The 21079-nt window shown below is 31.7% G+C and overlaps 1 protein-coding gene across 1 annotated transcript in view; it reads right to left on the reverse strand.

Annotated features, from left to right (window-relative positions):
- Positions 1–21079, reverse strand: part of LOC105623429 — a 247627-nt gene that overhangs the window by 13745 nt on the left and 212803 nt on the right. The window contains 10 exon segments of the mRNA XM_012204820.1: positions 4510–4606; positions 5387–5569; positions 5786–5893; positions 5975–6094; positions 6416–6641; positions 11297–11359; positions 12720–12809; positions 14158–14226; positions 14438–14491; positions 16035–16180. Of these exon segments, the coding sequence (XP_012060210.1) occupies positions 4510–4606; positions 5387–5569; positions 5786–5893; positions 5975–6094; positions 6416–6641; positions 11297–11359; positions 12720–12809; positions 14158–14226; positions 14438–14491; positions 16035–16180 (1156 nt within the window).

Consider the following 21079-nt stretch of genomic DNA (forward strand, 5'->3'; position numbering starts at 1 on the left):
GAGAGAGAGAGAGAGAGCCATCGTATTCGTGTATGTAGTTAGCATATTTGTTTATTCCCCGAAGGACCGTGCTTAGCGAAGAAGATGGCAAGAGAGGTTTGATAATATTTCACACGTGACCGAAGGGAAATGAAGATGTTGGCATTTCCCGGGTAGAGATGAGCGACGTTGGCCGCTGCGGGACGTTCGCTAATGGATCTCCAACCTCGCAATGTGTAGTGGCGATCCTTGTATGAAAGTTGAAAATTGACAGTCCGTGTTGCTGATTTCGCGGTTTAATCGTGACAGCGAAATGCGATTAAAGGCAGATCGAAGCGAAGAATTAATTTCAATGTAGCAAAAAAAGTGATTTTAACTTGAAATTGGAGGGAACGCGTTTTCAGGAAGTTAAGTGCCTTATCGTCTAGATTAGAATTAGTCCCAAGATCAATTCGTTTGTACACGACGATAGAGCTGTCTGATAGCTGATACTTATATGGGACAGATAATATCTTTTCGTATTGATATTTTTTATCAAAGAATATGACGTGCTGGTATTACTTAGATAGCACTAAAAATATATTGAGAGATAAATACTTGGTATTTGTGACTATAATTGCATAATAAAATAATTATGGCTAGGAGCTTCATTTTTATAGTTATTACTACTGTAATATTAGTAATAATATATATATATATATATATATATATATATTTATAGTTCTGTATACAAAAAAATATGCTACATGTAAATTATAATTTATATTCGGTGCCAACTATATTTTTTATATAGAATTATAAATATAATTATTATTACATTATAGCAGCAACAATTATAAAAAATAGAACTTCTAATCATAATTATTTTACCATCTCAGTCATATTGAGTGCGAAATTATAACATTGATGTTATTAGGTGTAGTAAAAAGAAATCCATTATTTTTGCATGAAATTGAATGGAAAAATAAATGGATTTCTTTTTACTACACCTAATATATTACTTTTAGTTTATATTGACTGAAATGTAATTATAATCAAGTATCAAACATCTCTCAGTATATATAGCACCATTATTTCTCTTTTAAATATTATGACAACTATTAACATTCACAAAATTATTTACTCTGATGCTGTCCGACACGATGTATGGAGGGCAAAGGCAAATGTTTAATTTTTGATGAGAAGGTTTACATCAGATTTCGTACTATCAATGATCGATGATAATGCGGGATAAGCGAGCCGAGAAAAGCAAAATAGAGCTGCAGATCTGTTCCTAATTGAACAATTGATGACACCGGAAAACTTTCGCGATAATAGTCCTTCAAATTTTTTCAAATTTTTCAAATCGCATAGAAAAGAATCGCATAGAGAGTAATTTTGAATTCATATCGCAATTTTGGTTGCCTTCGATTAGAAAGATTCAACTTTTACGTTTATCAACATCGAAAAACATTTTTAACAATAGAATTCAATAAAATTTTGCAACTGCGTGTTATTTTATTTGCTATGCTATATATGTAACTAGATTGTACAATTTCTGAATTCCAAACAGGTAAATTTTATTTCACATGTAGCACGTACTTTTTCAGTGGAATTATTTACAATCCAAATTAGAACTTAGAATTTTTAGTATTAACGCTGTATGTTACTTAATGCAAATGTTGCAAAACTTTGAGATATATTAACAATTATTCTAAATTTCTCATTATTTTAATTCCGCGTAACTCATTGGCGTGTGCCAATTTCTCGTCGTAAATGTATTTTCGCCGATTCGAGCTGCCTTGTCTGTCTGACTATGCCATTATTGTTCTACTTACAGCTTTGAAGATAAATTACAGATAAAGTTTTAAAATAATATAGTTTTGTTCCTATGAATTTAATACAACAATTAGGTTTTAGTTTTACTAATAATTATTTATTAAAAAATATATTTTTTCAATATTGATGATCGTTGCAATTAAGCAAATTAAAGTTCGACTATATTAAGGATTGATAGAAATATCTCAAATAAAATTAAATTTAATCACTTATATTTTATTATTATATGATAATGATTTTATTAATAATAACAGATTTTATAGGGTATTCAAATTTCATCGTGATTATCTGGAATTTCGATGGAAATAGTACGCTAGGACGATCTACATATTTTGAATTATTGCACATGCGATGACGCATGTCCAAAATTCAGTTAATAATCAGGCACAGTCAGACGTATATTGTAATGATACCTACTTTTGATCTCGCGCATCGCAGCGATTTATGTATGTGTATTAATGCCATTTGATCAACGCGCGTCACAAAGGTTGTGCGCGTTAAAACAAATATTATTTATATGTATATACAATATGATGTATGACGCACATGACGTATGTATACGCAAAAAAAGAATGGCGAATATTTTACGTATAATGTTGATGATATTATAGACATATTTATATATTATGTACCAGAACAAAACTCTATATCACTCGTTGCATGCGCTTGTTAGCATAATGAGGATACGGGGTAAGCGGTGGTCGGATAGTAATACACGTCTCTTTGCAAAATATCATACCGGCTTACTTATGTGGGACAAGAAAGATCTACGAAGCGTGGAGAGTGGTCTCATCGACGCTCTACTTTGTTAACAGGTAGCAGATTGTAATATTGCCGCCGTGAGATAGTGTTTAGTGAACGAGTTCGCAAAGGTGAACAAGAAGCTGCGATGGGCACAATCGTGTTCCATAGTCTCTTTGCAGTTTATGCAAAGTTTATGCTTACGCGTTTTTTACATTATGCTTTGTAAGAAGTAATAAGCAGAAATTTATCAATAAAAATTAAGAAATTGGATTATTACAATTAGTTTATTAAAAATCTCTCTCTTTTTTAATAATTATTATAAGGAATTGTCTCACATTTTACAAAGAGTTTTAAAAAATATACAGCAATATACATTTACAAAAATGTTCCAGAAGAACATAATGAAGGTTCCAGAAGAAATGTCTTATTTTCTCATAGTTTTTAAAATTAAATTAAATTAAATTTTTTAATTAATTTTATTATCTATAACGAAATGTGCGTATAATAATACATTAAAAGTTAGTGTTCTATGTAAATACTAATATGGATTAATTAAATAAAAACTTTCACGATCAATATTATGTAACATATTATAATGAAAAATATCTGGCATCTATCTAAAATATTACAAAACTTTTAATAATCTTTTATCATTAATAATAATTAAAATAATAATTATTGTCAAGAAACAATTTTCATTGATTTTTTATTCAAGTTTTAAATTTTCATAATTAGAGAAATTTCGAAATAATAAAATTAACTATCTAATAGAATAAATGTATAATTATATAAATAAGTAATTTAAAATTTAGTTTATTTTAATTATGTTGTTATTGTAAAGAAAAATCATTTGTATGATTAATGATATTAAATAAAACAAATAGATACAACATATATATATATATATATATATATATTTGGAGTTTATTTTATCTTTGTAAAAATTTTAATATGTTATTTGACATAATTTTTCAAATTATAAAAAAAATTCGAAGTAATTAAAGGTCATAAGAAAATGAAAATTTTGTTAAAAATAAAAAATAAAAAATCTCAAGCTATATGAAGAATATGCATTTAAATAATTATTCTTCATTTTCAAAGGCATATAATTTGAAAATTATACTTAATATTATATTAATCGCTAACTTGATATTGTGGAAAATATAATGCATCCCTTCTAGAAACATGGCGCCCATAATCGATTAAGGTTCGACGACGTGCCCATCTCCTAACGAAAGCCAATATTTCGATCATCACACGTATCAGAGTGCGTGTGCCGTGCCACTCGCGACAAAGTGTGCCACACGACAAAATGTGCACGCAACGAGAAAGAAGGATTGTAATGCACGTAGGAAATTTATATTGTAGGATCTCTCGTTTACTGCATTCGGTCGCGGCGGAAAGTACGACCCTCTCGAGCGTTTCTCGTGGCCGGGATCATACATCTCTAATGAAAATCCGCGTCGTTCACGACCAATTGCATCTCGATTACGCGCACTCCCTACGGAAAAGGACTCTCAGCAATCAGGATGAAGTTTCTCTCGTCCGAGACCGCCCCCGAGACTCTAATTGAGAATTAGCGATTCGCGGATTACCGCGACGTACCCTCATCTTCTCGCGATGTCTTTCCGATTTTTCTTTTTCTTCTTCTTCGAGGGAGAAGAAGCCAGGAGAACGGAAGAACGATGGATATTCAAGCGTGACACAAGGATTGATCGAGGAGAACTCGAGAGGACACTTCATGCAACGGGTGGCGCGGTATTTTCCGGTATCGAGGACAGGTGCATTTTATAGGGATCGCGGACGGCGAAGAAAAAATCGGTGCGGAAGATCGGTAGGAGGATTGGGTCTCGAAGGTAGAAATAGATAGAGATAGAGAGATAGAAAGAGAGAGAGAGAGAGAGAGAGATAGAGAGAAGAAAGAGAGCGAGCGAGCGAGCGAGCGAGCGGGGCCAATGGAGCGGTTACCTTGGAATGCTGTGCTGTCGTCGGTGTTATAGGCGGCGTGTCCTCGGCGTCTACGCTCGCTGCGTTTGGTAATCGCTGCTCTTGCACCGACGCCAAGCTAAGCGGGGGACAGAAACCGAGTTTCATCAGTATAGAAAAAAATTTTTAATGTTATATAGGTTTTAATTTATCTATATCAATTATTAGTCGCAAAAAAAACACATGTTAAAATTTTGCGATAGAATCGAGCTATCTCTAAACAATTTCAATTAAATGATTCTTCTTGCCTAATAATATACTGATAAATAATCGGCATATAATTAGCTTGAAATTGTATAAATTCATAAGAAATATTATTAGGCACGAAGACCTGCCTTGATCGAATATGGCATTTTTCACTCATATGTGTTTAATTTCATCTATTTTCATTTAATATTGTTTAAAAAATTTGGTTGAACATCTAAAGTAATTAATCAAGTTTGAATTAATTCCAAAGTTTAGAACCTGCGTTTAATAAGCTATACGTTTGCTTTTTCTTCATCTGATAAGATTTTATTATTAGCATAAGCGAATTTACTACCGTAATTGCTGTTTGCAAAAGAGTATATATTGAAATCTTGTTGATAAAAGAATCGAGATATCTTTAAAAAGATATCTTTGAGAAGATTAGAGATCTAGATCTTGCTTCAAATTTTGTTAAATTAATTTAAAAAATTTAGAATATCTGCATTTAATATAAGCTATAAATTTGTTTTTATTTTTTAACTTGATGAGCTTTTAATATCGTAAATGAAACGCAAAAATTTTCGATGTTAATTTTTGATTGCGTTCATAAACTTTGAACAAACATGACAATTTTTGAACTGAAATTTCCGATACTATTTTAATAAAGTCATACCGTTTAAGCGTTACGAGGGTGCCGGTGAGTTTCTTGCAACGTCTCAATGCGGACTCCAGTCGTTCGGGTTCTTCCTTCAGAAACTTCTCTTCTCGCACCACTTTTTCCATTTCGGAGCTCAGCAGACCTTTCATACCTTCTTGCAAACTCGGGAATCGAACTTTCAGGTCGGCCACAGTTTTGCTGGAACGTAAATTTATTATTCTGTAAAATTATCACGTGTACGTGTCATTGCATTTAGTTCTAAAATTTTCCGTTTTGAATTACGAATTTTTTATCGCCAACAGAGAAAAGACAATCAACGCACATAAATCATTTGTAAAATTCCAACGTACGTCGACTACGCGACGGCAATGATGACGCTCTGCTGAAGTGAGATTGAACGCGCGCGTGGCTTACCTGGATTTACTCAATATCAAAGCCATGTTCTCCACATCCGACATATTGACACGCGTCTTTCTATTGATTACGTTACCGCGAAGCTCCTCCACGGTGCTCTCGAGCTCGCTGAAATTCGCAAATCGTTTCGTTTATGTCTCTTGATTACGGCATTTCTTTCATTCTCGTCTCTGGGGAGGCGATACTCACGTGAGATCTTTTTCCAGCCTTATCACTTCCTGTTTGTAGAGATCTTCCTCGCGGCTCAGTCGAATCTTCTCCGTGTCCCCAGCCGTCCAAACTGCGTCTCCTCCCGATAATAGCATGGCCCTGCAGCAGTAATTGTGTGTGAATTCACAATCAATAGTTATTAAGCAGTATTTCCTTTATTATTATAAAACATTGTCGAGAGAGAAAATGCGTTTTAATTTTATTATAACAATATATAAAAATTACTAAAGCGTGTATATGAGTTTATAATATATTAAAATTATTACATATTATTGTAATATGTAATATGTAATATTTATATAAAACTGGCGAATGACGTCGCGCATTTTTTATATTATAATTTTATATTTTTATATTATAATTATAAAATCTCGTCAATTTATTCATTCAATCGATTGCGAGATACGTTCGTATACTTACCTAATCGTGATAAACGTGTCTTTGATGGTCTCACGCACTGTGTGGGCCTGGGCTTGCGACATACGTCTCAAATTTCTTACTTCTTGCCTAAGATCCTTCGCCTTCTTCTGCAGACCTCTCAGCTGATTGTACATCTCCGGTGTGAGCGCTAGATCCCTGTACACGTACTGACCAGCCACCAGGGCGGCCGGTTTCGGCGGTGGTGTTGGCTTGTGCCTGTCTCTCTCTGTAATCGTTCATTTAGTGCGTAAGAACGCATGTCTCTCGTGGTGATTATCCGCGAATTGCGTGAACATTTAAGGGATTTAAGCTCGAATGACTCCGCTCGTTCTCCCGTGCGAAAAGCGCCTTAAATTCGAAGTGGCGAGCGACCGAAAAGATATAAGACTGCGCAATCATAAGTATCAGCCGAATCCTTTTGCGAATAATGTACAGAATATCCGAAAAAATATTGAATAATTAAATAGAATGAATCGGCAGTACGGTTTATTTAATCAAATTCCTCCCAATTCTCAAATAAATTGCAAAACTATTATGAAAAAATCGGTTTTGTTGCAACAATATCTGATAATTGTACTAAGGATATTTTGTTAGTCCTTCTTTGCCTTTATTATCATCTTTCAAAAAAATGTAATTAATTGAAGGTGTTTTATATTCTTTTATGACCAAGATTTTTAGATCTACATCTAGTTAAATTTTCAGATGCTTCAATAAAACTGTTGCTTTCTCTATATTAATTAACAATGGAATTCGCCTTTCTCTTAGCCAAATGTCCCGGAGCATTCGTCATTTTTTCATGCCGAATGTGCGAAGGATTAGAAATCCTATATCAGAAAGAAAAGTGTGTGTGTGTGTGTGTGTATGTGTGTGTGTGTGTGTGTGTTTGTTATAAATATATATATATTTTCTCTGTACATATTATATAATACTTTATCATTTTAACTCACACTTGTTTCATCTTATAACTTTAATTAAGATTAGAGCAAAACACAGTATAAGTTAGAGTGAGATAGTATATATACAGGAAGAAATTATATATATCTTTCTCTCTTGTAAGATTTTGGTAAAATCAGACGCTAGATTTCATTATAGAGTCTCTATTCTACAAAACGCAATGCGGCTGCCGTTATGATAGATAAACGTTGGCGGCATTTCGAGTGCGCGACCGGTTCCTCAATCAGCTGATTAAATTTGACGTTCGCCACTCGTTGTATCGTTGATCGACGCCTCGTCACAACTGTTTCGCACGATAGAAGAGCGGGGTCCAGTAATGAGAGGACAGGAACAGTTAAATGGGTCGGCGACACAACACAATTTTACTGTCATTTTTATTACCGCGGTTTTATTGGACGGATGATGAAAGGCACGACAGGAACGGAAGAAAGGAGACAACGGATGACCTAACTGCTGGGTCAAAAGTGACGCTGTGTCAAATGGAAGGGCCGTGTGTGCGTATTGAATATTTGTATGTGACGTATGTACATCCCTCATGGCGTATATTTCGCTGTGTGCTGCACAAGCGTTCCTCTACAATAACATAATTATTTTTACGGATGCAGGCGTCGCTTACTGATCGCAATGATATTTTCAGTGGCGATCAAGTCGAGTTGCGCGAATATACGAATGACAATCAATTTCCTTGTGTGCGCGTTTTAATCACATTTCCCGGCAGCTCCGCGTTGTATAAACGTATGCACAAATTTCCATTTTTCGCGACAAACGTAGAATAGATACACACTGGTTTCTCGATAAACATAACGTAATTGCAATATAGAATTATTTAACTTATTATGATTGCGATTGCAGTGAAATAATAATAACTGAGAATTATGATAGAATTTACAAAAGAATAATTACATAAAGATTAATTATAAAAAGAGTATTGTATGATTGTATATGTAAAAGAATATTTGTCACTATTTGTTATACGTTAAAAAAAAAGCAATAATTTTTATTATTACATTGCAATTGCAATAATAATAAGTTAAATAATTTCACATTATGCCACAGCTTTTATCTTACACCACAAATATTTAAAAGTTGGATATTATGATCGAATTTTTATAGAAAGCAGAATATTATTAAACTTGTTGTACGATAAATAAAAAAAAGACAATAATAGAAGTTATTGTTTAGCTTTTTTTAGTTATTATACAACTACTATAGCGACAAATATTCTTTTATAAATAAAATCATAATGTCCTGCTTTTCATAATAATTCAATCATAATATTCAGCTTTTAAATATTTGTAAAATAAGATGAAAAATCATATGATATTTTGGTGTAAAAACGCATAAATATTTGTGTAATATAAAAGAAGCGAATTTATGTAATAATCATATTCAACTGATGTGTTCAGGTGTATCTGTTCTACATGAGGCCGAGAAAACAATTCGCGACGCGAATTTACACGTTAGACGATTCGTGAGACAATCCCAAATGAACCGAGTCCATGATAAGCAACGTCGCGCATCTTTGCGGGCAAATAAAAGTACATATACCCGATACGATGAATAAAGGATGAATTTACGAGTAGGGCCGGCAGGACGGAAGGGGATGGAGAGATAAGACGGATGTATCGTGATGCTTCCGAGTGATCGGCGGCAGATACGCAGCCGTGACATATCACTCGGTCTGGAGAATACAAAAAGGAATAGACACGCGAGCATCGAATGCAACGCAAAGGAATGCATTTGTCGCAAGTCTCCCGTAAAATAATATAAACGCACGAATTGCTATCTCGCGCATACCGGTGAGGCCGCGAAGCGTTAGAACGGAGTGATATATGAAGGGCACGTAAAAAAGGGCATTGTCACGCTTTCTCGACCGTCGTCGATGAATGATACATGCACTCAAAGAAATTACAACATATAGCAACTATTAGATAACTATACAAATTTTATAAAGATTATACATAAAATGTACTGAAGAGGAGCCGAACTTAAGATCGAAACGGATATATATATATATATATATATTGTTTAATGAATAAATTTATTCACATTGTGTATTAATATTACACATTGTTATTCTGTGTCAACTTGTAAAGACAATTAATTTTAACTGATTTATTTCGAAGCCTTGAATTTTTCTTATATTGTTTATAAAAATTACTATGTATGTAGAATTAATGTACATTAGAATTAATAAACTGGAATGTTCATGAAATGTTGATGCTTAATGATGTATTAAGATGCAGATAACTCGTAAACCACGTAGTTTCTTTGAAGAAAGTACTCGTGGAAGCCTAAAAAGAATCAATGTACATAATCGAATAAGTTATTTTATATAATTGATGCAACTATAAAATAAGTACAAGTTTTATATACAGAATTAACACAATTGAATAAATTATTTTATAATTGCAATAAAATAATTTATTCAACTAGATGTATATTCTACGAATAAAATTTGAATAGTTATCGTCTATATAGTTGTTATCTCTGCTTTGTCTTCTTCTCTGAGTGTGGCTTGAAATAAAAGAGACGCACGGTCTCTTTTAGAGTGTGGCTTGAAATAAAAGAGAGGCATGTGAGAATTTCTCATTCAAACATGAGGTCAAACGCGCGATGTCTTGCAAATATTCTCGAAAAAAAAAAAAAAATTGGAGAAAATTCCCGAGAGAAAGAGAGACAGTAAATAACATTCGCCGGTAACTGAATGTGACTGATATGAAATGTGAAATGTTTTTCAAAGTAACTTCTGCGAGCTTCATGTATTGCCGATGAGTAGTTTCACATGAACACATACGAACGGATTTATTTGTACGTACGTGGCTTTAGTTTTAGTTATTTTTTGTTTTGCGCCTGGATTGTGGGCCAGCACTCGTCTTTTTTTCTCCTCGCATACGGCATATTTTGAAAATCGATTTACATAGAAATGAACATATTAATTCATTTAAAATCCAGCAACGTCGACGTGCAGCAGCGCTCGTCTCAGCTTTTTATCGTGAATGAACTTACAATTTTCCGGTGCCCTCTATACAGTATCGTCTCGGGAGGCGAGAAACAAATGAAAATAAATAGGAAGAGAAAGAGAGTTCGAAAACGACGGAACGACCGAAGAAGATTCGACACGACGCTCATTATGTGAACAACATATAAATATGGTAGACATAGCGTGACACATAGGGAAGAAAGCATAGACATAGAACTTGGAACTATTCGGATATAACATAATACAACTTTGGTCGTAAGTATAAAGCACCCTCTATGAAAATTTATAATTGTATGTAAAAGTATTTCATATCTAACGAAAAAAAATTAAAAAACAATTTTGTTGAAAAATAATATTTTATAATAATTTTTATATTTTATTAGCTCTCCTTTGACTTTCATTACCGTATTTTCAAAGAAAATGCAATAAAATGAGGGTACTTTATACTTACGGCTAAAATTTTAAAATTAATTATTTCGACTGTTTTAAAATTATTGGAATCAATATTATATATAATATATCGTATATAATATATCGTATTAAACAAATAATAAATAATCTAAGATGTTTGAATGTTTGAAAGATTTATGAAAATTTTATGTAATAAAATCCGATTTTCGAGAACTTTTGATGGAATATTTATGAATTGCTTAATACAAAATTATTTTTATTTTATCTCATTGGAATAATGGAATAATTTTGAAAACGTATCTAAATACAGCTTAATTAAAAAAATACTTTCTCTTTAATAGAGAGAATGTTAATATTTTTAATAGAGAGGTATTTGTAATTGAGAAAAATAAAAATATTTCAAGAGAAAATATAGTTCTGATATAAGTTTTGTTTACGTTTCATTCATGTTAATGAAAATATTAGATTTCGTAAATATACAAAGAAAATTGCCGAATAGTTCCATTTCTAATAGAAAGACGGGGAAGTTTTACCTTGCGACGACATCCTCGGCAACGTGGAGGATTTGATTGCCGGTTTCGTGGGTTTTGTATCCGCTAGTTGTGGTAGGCATTGCAGAATCGAATATGAGAAGGCGTTAGAAATTATTGCGTTAGTATCCGTGTCGGGATCGTTTGCTTTATAAATATACCTTTATCTTCTTACGATATTAAATCGAGCTCTTATTACTAATATCGTACTCACTGAATATTGAATATGATATTCGTTACTGGATAATCATAGAAAGTGGCAAAAACGAATTATCGTATTGTAGAATACTTATTTCTAATTATCATCGATCAAAAATTATTGACATTACATAATATTACGAGATTAAACAATTTCGTTAGGCGAAATAATGGTATAAGGTTGATTGAAATTAATATATATGTCATAATATATATAAGCATTTTGGAATAATGCAAAATTTTTTCTTTTTCTCCTAAATTGGAAACATTAAAATGCAGATGTATTAACTCTATATTATTCTTAGTTTTTCAAAATGGAAAAATTATTATATTGTTTCGCTCAACGAAATTTTGGATGTAGTGAAATATATATAGATGTATATAACGCCAATCATATTTCGATAATTATTTATATAAAAATTTCATTTGTGTTATTTCTGAAGAATATGCTATTAGCGTTCGAAAATCGATATTGGGAACGACACAAAAAAATATGTCATAACGTGCCAGATTCATTTAGTATTAACAGATTCATTTAGCATTATTAATTATGAATCTATTATGTAAATGCAATAGAAAGAAGGATTACTAAATGTGACCAAGCAATTATTCACGTTAATCAATCGAATGGAAGTGAAGCACGAATCGAGAATTTCGCAAGATTTTGAAAGTAGCAACACAGATTCTGTGATTATAGGTCTTCGCTACTTGTGGCAATCTTCAATCGAACTTCAATCGAGATCAAATACTTCAATATTATCCCACAGCGAAATTGCATTCAATTCCAGCTCATTGCAAAACGACTAATCATAATACAAATTCTTATCGTTTTTAAATTGCTATAGTTATTATTATTTCAACAGGAAAAGATCGACGTCATCGTTATGATTTTTAATTGTAACTATTGGATTTCAATGCACGCGCAGAAGAAAAAGTTTGTCATTATCAGTCCTATCATATTAATAGAATCTAAAGAATTAAAAGAATTAGAAAATATTAAAATAGTATTACTTAAAAATTTACGCATATATTTGATAATTGTTATATGTGTAAACGAGAGTTCTTTCCGAATTTAGCGTTTTGTGATGCTAGCGTTTAGACGAACGTCTACCACTTCCTCAATAAGTGATCCGACAACGGTGCAATTCGGTCTTTACAGCGTGCTTAGCATACATATTTTGCGATTTTATTTCTTTTTGTTTTTAATGTGAAGTGCGCTAGCCATTACCTGCATGTTGTGGGGAATGTTGTTTGGGGGAGTTCATATCTGGTGGCTCGTCACTGAAGGACACTGATTTTTCAAACGACACCGACTTGTCTGCAATAGATGTTGATCAGCATATTTTCGCGTGATATATGTGCATAAGAAGCGTAAGAAGCGTGTATATGAAGGCGTGTATCCAGCCAGGATGTCGATAATGAGGAATAAACCAGCGCGGGCTTTCGGAATACTTTTCTCGTTCGGTTGAAAGAATCTCACTTTACAACTCTGTTATAATTAAACTGAAAGTACAACTTCGTGTTCTCCTTTAGCTTTCTTCATCGACTCTTTTTATCTAAACTAATTTGTAAGTGTTTTAATTAATATAATTATAATATAATTATAATATAATTATAATATAATTACGTTTTACGATTTTTACTTCTGGAAAGCTACGAGTAGATACTTTCGCGAATCACCCCTAAAGCCAACGCTGAATAAAACGATCATGAAGAGGAGATTTCGGCGTGTGCACCATGCAAATGAAAATTATGGATGATTGTAGGAAACATTAAGCCAATATTCATAATCAATTTTTATAAGGCCATCTTAAATAGGGCAACATTAATTCATTTTACTAAAATATTTCTCTTTTAAGATTAATGTCATTTAGATAAAATTTTTTTAAAGACAATTATATTAAACTAACTAAAAATAGATTTTCTCGAAATCTTAAAAAAATCATTTCTTTGTTTGAAGTACAAAAGCAAAAAGTATAAAAAATGCACAAATTAATAATAATATTTCACATAATAACATTAGAAAGCAAATTTAATCTTTCTATCTAGTGACTTTAAATTATTTATGAACATTATCTCAACTTTAACTAAAAAAAATTATCTCAACTTTAACTAAAAAAAATTTTTTTCTCAAATTTACTGAACTTGAATAGTTTACTCAATACATTGCTTAAATACGGCACGATCTTAAGATATCTATCACCTCTGTGATTAATTATAACATCTTAAGATACATCTGTATTTAAGACAGTCTTAGACATAAAAATCGACTACATATACCGGCCATAACGTATTATAAATTGAACAATAGTACTCTTTTTTAAGATGGCATTTCAGCCCACAGGAAACAAAAAAGAAGTTACCAAAAAAAAACGATTTGATTATAAATATAACAAGCAAAATAATAGAGAAAGAGAACAATTGCAAATGAGCAGATTTAACGAGAATTTGAAAATATTGATGCTATTGAAATTTATGAAATATCCATGAAATTTATTGATGAAATATCCAATGAAATCAGGATCGTACGAGCGAGAAGAAAAAATACAGCACGGATATGTGTGCGAGACGTGCAACGATGACAACGCAAGAGATAAAAGGCGACAATGCGGCGAACATTCGCAAAAATGCATACATAAAAGAAACGTATACATATTGAAGCGCACCTTTGCCTAATTTTGGCGGTTTAACGTCAGTCCTTAAGTACGAGTCATCTGTAACGGCAGGTTGAGACACTTGAATTTTAAAGGACACGCGTTTTATTAACAGCAATAAAGGTAGAGACAACGTTAAATATATATAGAAATATATATAATATATAAAAATAGATAGAAACTGTAATATCTGTATGTTATATATATAAAGATTAACGTATGTAAATATATAAGTAGCGGTTATACAGTGATTCGGAGGTGAATAGAAGATAGAAGAAGATGAGAGACACACCTGGCAGTGAGGCAGAGCTGGAGCTAGAGTGTTTGTCGAACTCGTCCCCGGCGCCTGGTGTGTGCGTTAGTCGGAATAACAAAGCAGTTGTACAGCAGGGTTTTAGGAAAGTTCAGTCCGTGAGACTACACCGCAACTATATGCCGTCGAATTCAATCAGACTCAGTATCCTCGAAAGCGACTTTCCGAGCTGTTACGCGAAAATATTTGCCAGCGTGCGTATTTAAACTCGAAATAAAGCTCGCTGAGAAAAGTCAATCACGATTGCAGTTTTGCTTAATTGGCAAAATTATTGGACAAAATTCTGGCTAAGACAATTTTTTGCGAGATTCGTTATTGTACATTAAGAGAAATTAACAAGTATCAATAATTTTTTAAATATTTATCGAGAGAATTTACATAAAATTATTATTTTATTTTTATTTGATAATAATTGAATAGAAAATTTGCACTTCGAATGTTTAATTCGTTATTTTTTTTGTAAAAGCGTTTTATTTCGTTCTATATTATTCTAATAAAATTACAGTTGATATCACTGAAAATATTGCTAAGTGATACTCCAATGTTCTCTAATTTCGTTAATTTCATTTTTTTAATTACGCTAGCTACAAATAATGGCATATTGTTACTGGCGCGTAAAACTCACGGCATAAATTCTCCTAATATATATGTATATCTGCATGTATGTATGCAACACATATGTATACGTATGCACGTTTATATCTAAAGTTGTGTTTTAGTGAATCTTGACTTATCTAAAAGGCGGCCACGACGTCACAAATCGAAAATACATGTGACATAAACACCAAAAATTATTGCCTACTTTTGTATGAATATACTGGATATTTCTGATATTATATTTATTTCTAACTCTATGTCTCATTTTTACAATTCTAATAGGATGAAAAAATTCAATTTTTTTCGAAATTATATTTTTCACAAGTTTTATATAATATTTATAATTGTTTAGAGTATATAATAAAAATAGCGGTCCTAGAAAAAAACTCGACGTAGCCGCCTTGTTCTCAATATCTATTGATTCTACTATTGATTCTAAAATGTATTTGCGGCATAATACTGTTACTAGAAATCGTGGTTACAAGATGTCAGAGTCGAAAGACGATGAAGATGAATAGATGAACAGGCACGGATGAAACGAACAAGATGAATGTTAGTAGAGACTACTTTATATGAGGTGTCTAGCAGTCTCGTATGCTTCTTAGCTGAAACTATCTTAGTGAATTAAGTGAATTGCGCTCTAAAACTTTCTGTAAAATAAGCATTGAAAGGGAATGAACGAGGTGGCATCACTAAACAGCTAAATCGATCGTCTTTATTCAGATCAGATCTCTCAAGAGAAACTATAACGATATTTACGCGGCTTGTCTTAAAAGTAATGAGAATAATTATAATTTGCTATTCCTGGTCAAACTAAACAAACTTTTTTTAATAAATTATTCTCGCTACGTTTGAGACGAACCTTCTTACGTCGATACGAAAAACCGTGGTAAACGACGTTATCGTGAAAACGAAATCGAAGGTACGGAAAGAAATTTGGGGGGAGGAAACGAGATCAGAGATTTTACTGGACACGTACCTGCTGCTCTCGCGTAAGGATCACGTCCCGGTGGGACTTGCAAGTACTCTCGCGGCGAAGGGCTGGTGTGCGGCGCGTGTGTCAGTGCCTTCTGCACGAGCCCGGTTAGATTGGCCAGTTGTCTTTCCATGTGCTCCACTCTTATCCTGCGACAGATAATTTTAGATCAAGAAATGGTCAGATTAACGCTTATCTGTCGCTCTAAAAAAAAAAGAAATGGGAGAGCTCCGAAAATGTATAGGCGTTCGGCGAACAACGACGCTTGGATGCTGCAAGAACCATTTGCTTTAAACAGACATTACGTATCACGATCTCTTTTTAGATAGTTTCATGCGCTAACGACAAATAATCCATCAGATACAGAACAAAAGAAATCTTGTTTTTATCATATTTAGATTTAGTGCGTTTTTGTCATTCTATTTTTGTTTTATGTTTAATGAAGATAGAACGATGAAGATAGAACAATAACGCTAACAGCGTTTCCCCGAACGTACCTCTAGTTAATCGATCAAGAATAAAGATAGCACACTTATATTACACTCAGAGAAAAGAAAAATATAGTAACAATTATAAAAGTGACAACTATATAAGTAGAATTATATTGAATTTTTATATAGAATTAATGTAGTTACACATATATAGTAAATTATTTCATAATCATTACAAACATAAATAGTTTATTTAATTATGTAGTTGCCCTCTTTATAATTAATATTACTATATTTTTCTCTTAGTGTATATAATGAACAAAAAAATCATCATTATAAAAATATTAGACTTAATTTTTTTTAATTTTTTAAGTTCTCATTTATCTTGATTTGTCTCAAATTTGCACAAATGACGCGTTTCTTGAAAATAAGTATCGAATAAAAGAAATTCGATTTCTATAAGTTCCGTTATCAAATGAAATTTTATTTTAAACTACATCATTCATAATGCTAGAATGCTACATAATAATGAAGATGATAATGATAAGCTGAATGTGATATAAAATGTAATGAGACGATATAAGATCAATGTCACGAAGTGATTGATCAAAGATATTAATACTGTTCGTTATATTATATTTGTATCAGATATTCTTTGAATAAAGAACATTTTAGTAAGCAAGAAAGATATCTTTCATTTTTGCTGAGCGAGTACTTATCATTATAATCTAATATTTTGGCATTCGATCTATAGTAAGAGGTCGAGACATTTCATATCACAATATTCTAACAATAAATACTGATAGACTCTACATATATCCGTTTTCACCAAAAAGATACATAGCACAGAAACATTCCAGCATTACTGCAACAACTTCTATAACGTTCCTGTAATATTGCTGGAAGGTTCTATGCTGTCTGGATCGACTTTTGTGCTATGTGAGGAAATTCCTTTTAACGAAAGAGATTCTCTCGTCATGCGCCAGCGACACATGGTAAAAATCTTCATTTTCGAATATATATATATCCTGTCAGTGAAATCGGATATGAGTTACATAACACGATGCTAATCACGTGCATCTATCGCTTCACATGACAAGTGACAGCAGTGCCCAATCTACGTCACGGTGTGACAGTACATAAAATGATATACAGGGTGACATATGTGGACCAGGCCAGATTCTCATGATGATCAATTTCGGCTTGATACAACTTTTGTAAAAGTCGTACAGAGGCAAAGTGAGTTTGGACAGTTGACAAGTATCCAGTTTAGTTTCCCGATATACACTACTCGCTCCGTGGCACAGCATTAACTTTGTAGAGAAAGTTTTTTTTTATGAGAATCAAATGTTCGCAACAACTTTCGAGTATCTACATCGTTAACAGAGATTTATCAAAAATGTGAATTTTAAACGAGAACAATTGCGTTATGATTTTAAGGTCTGATAAGTATCGTTTTGCGTTTTTGTGAAAAGAAATATCTCTTTCATTGATATTTGAAAGTTATTATCAAATGCGAGTTTCTTATACTTATCTTTCTTTATGCAAATGTAACATAAAATAACACTGGAACGTTATACAAAATAATAATTATAATAAAACAATATTATTATTAAAGTGATTTCTATATGTGGATTATTATGGAAATAATACTGAAATAGGAGACAAATATTATTGATTATCATGTCAGCTTCATTAGACGGGGATAAATATTGTAAAGAATTTCGTGAACCGTTATACCATTCATTAAATTTATTCAAACGCATATTAAAAACATTTGTATGTATATTTGTATTGCATATTAAAATAACTTGTGGCTATGTATTGATCCGTTTCTTTTTTCCGTAGTTTTTTTCACGTGCAAAACACCCTGTATATAACCAATGCATTCTCGTCTACGATCGCTAGTCGGCATGCTGCATTCCACCGAGTTGCAAATTATATCATTTCTATGTGTATTATATATATATATACATATATGTATGTATGTATATATATATATATATATTCTTTGAGGCACATTAATTATTTACATATATAGTACACACGCACCATACATACATCTTACTTTTTGAATAATAGAGAGCGTAATTATTTTGCAAACATAGAACGTATTGAAAAATATGGGCATCATAAACTGATATAAACTGATATGACAGTATGTAACATGCATTAACATTTTATTATTAGTTTCTTTTGTAATTAATTATAAAGTAAAATTTTAATTAAAAGAGTTATATAAAGATTAATTGAAAAATTATTTTATTTGCGTTACTTATATTGATTTATATTTTCATGTAAAATTCAAATTAAATTAGTAGCTGTAAATATTAAATAACGTTCTAATTAAAGTAAAATTCAATTTGAAAAATTAATTGAAGAGTCGTCAGAGAGTTAATTTATATTCCCATATTATCCGTGACATACTACATGCTATTTGTCGTTTGTGTAATACCATATAAAGTCTATTCTGAATTCTATAGATGGAAAAAGCTGTTTTGTTTTTCTTCTAATATTATTGCTACAAATTAATCTTTACAAAAAGCATTATTTAAGACCTAATTTAGCGATTTTAATGATTTACGAAAATATCAGTATTATACAAACGATATCTTCATGTGTATTTGAGAAGTGGAAAGATATAAATTTGCAAAATTATTTTTTTTTTAGTCATAGAAGGATCATAATCGCGAGTTAAATATAATAAGATTGAAACTTCTTTACGCAAAGTAATATAAATTTTTAATATTTAATTATTATTTAATATTTAAACAAGATAAAGTGTTTACATCTCAATTATATAATGAATTAATTTAAAAATTCTATTCAATATATCATAATTTATATAAATATTTGGCCTATTATAAAAATGTGATTTATACGATAAAAGTAGTAATAGTGAATTCAATACTCGCTTCCGCTTTCCAAGTACACATTCATTAGAATCGTGCCACTGATCGATTTATCTTTGCCTCAAGAGATATAACTCGATGAAATTGGTAGTGGCTCTTTCTTTCTTTCTCTTTCTCTCTTTCTCTTTCATGATCACTAAATTAAGATATCCGACTTTACAACATGCACTTGCAGACTCGCAGACAATTCGTTATGGACAGAGTTCCCGCTTTGCTTGGAAAAGAAAATGGTAGCGTTCAAAAGGGAACATGTACTCTCGTTCGAGAGACTCGTAATGAAATTCCTATAAATTACTCAACTTGATAAAAAAAAAAAAACAATGAAAGTTTTACAGATAGAAATCGTTAGCGTTCAGATCCAATCGGGCAAGCTGACATTTCACGAATGCGGATGTTATATTTGTGTAACGATCGAGTTAATTCTGGAATGGCAAATTTTCTATAGTTCTGTAGACGAGATTGAAAAATTTCTACATCGAAATGGCTCGTTTTGGTAAACGCGAAAGTTTGCGAAATATATAAGTGTAAAATTTATAAATGTTTTTCGTTAGGCAAAAAGTGTGAGAACATATAAAGAATATAAAAGAAAGGGAACGCATAAAGAATAAAAACGAATAATTAATTTAAATGACGCTATCATTCCCTATAAATGTAGCAATGGATACTCAATATTGCAGTTTAATAGCAAAACTTTGAATAATAATTTAATGGCTGGAAATATTTCATTTTCTCCGTGAAATGAGTTACATGAAAATATTTTATTGATTGATGGACATTTCTTCAAACAAAATATTTTATATAAATATAAACACAATATAAATATTAATATATAAATATTAATAAATATAAATATAAATATAAATATTAATAAACTGGTAAATAAAAATAAAACATAATTAAAATATAAATGCATATATTACTAGCTGGATTATGTCATTTAAAAAAAAATATAATTAATAACAATACTCTATTTATAAATAATTAAAATTATACAAAAAAGATGTTACTCTTTTATGACAAATCTTTAATTTTCGACACAAATTTCTCTTTCATATTAAGAAAATTCATTAATATTAAGAGATTTATAAAAAAATGATTTTGTATCATCATCATCATTTTATATTCTATTATATCATGTCACGATGCTAAATAATTGTTAAACTTTTGATTGATCCGCTGTGATAAAATTTTGAAAATTTTGTTATGTTTTACTAACAATAAGTACAATAGAACAACAACATTCATCTTTGCTTTTTTTTCCATTGATGAATCCAGATATTGAAGAACAAATAGAGCTGAAGAATCATTGAATTTTCTTTTCGAACCAATTAACACAATTGCTTGAAAACTTTTCAGCTATGTTTGTAAAAATTGTGTAAATTCATTTCCGAGATCAAGAAAGATTTTTGCCAATAAGAGTTCTGGATTCACCAGCATTCCGCTTTCAGAGGATAGTTCGCTCGAAACGATGCTCATGCAACTCGTATTCATTCGCAAACAGCCAGCCAGCTAGCTAGTTAAATCAGCCAGAGCCGGTCGTGGCACGATTCTCGGATGGTTTCAATTCTTTCTCCCGCTCCCTCTCTCTTTTCTCATTTCTCTCTCTCTCTCTCTCTCTCTCTCTCTCTCTCTCTCTCTCTCTCTCTACTCTACTACTACTACTCTACTACTACTTCTACTACTCTCTACTACTCTCTTCTACTAC

The sequence above is a fragment of the Atta cephalotes genome, assembly GCF_000143395.1.
Source record: "Atta cephalotes unplaced genomic scaffold scaffold00057, whole genome shotgun sequence".
NCBI classification, from domain to species: domain Eukaryota; kingdom Metazoa; phylum Arthropoda; class Insecta; order Hymenoptera; family Formicidae; genus Atta; species Atta cephalotes.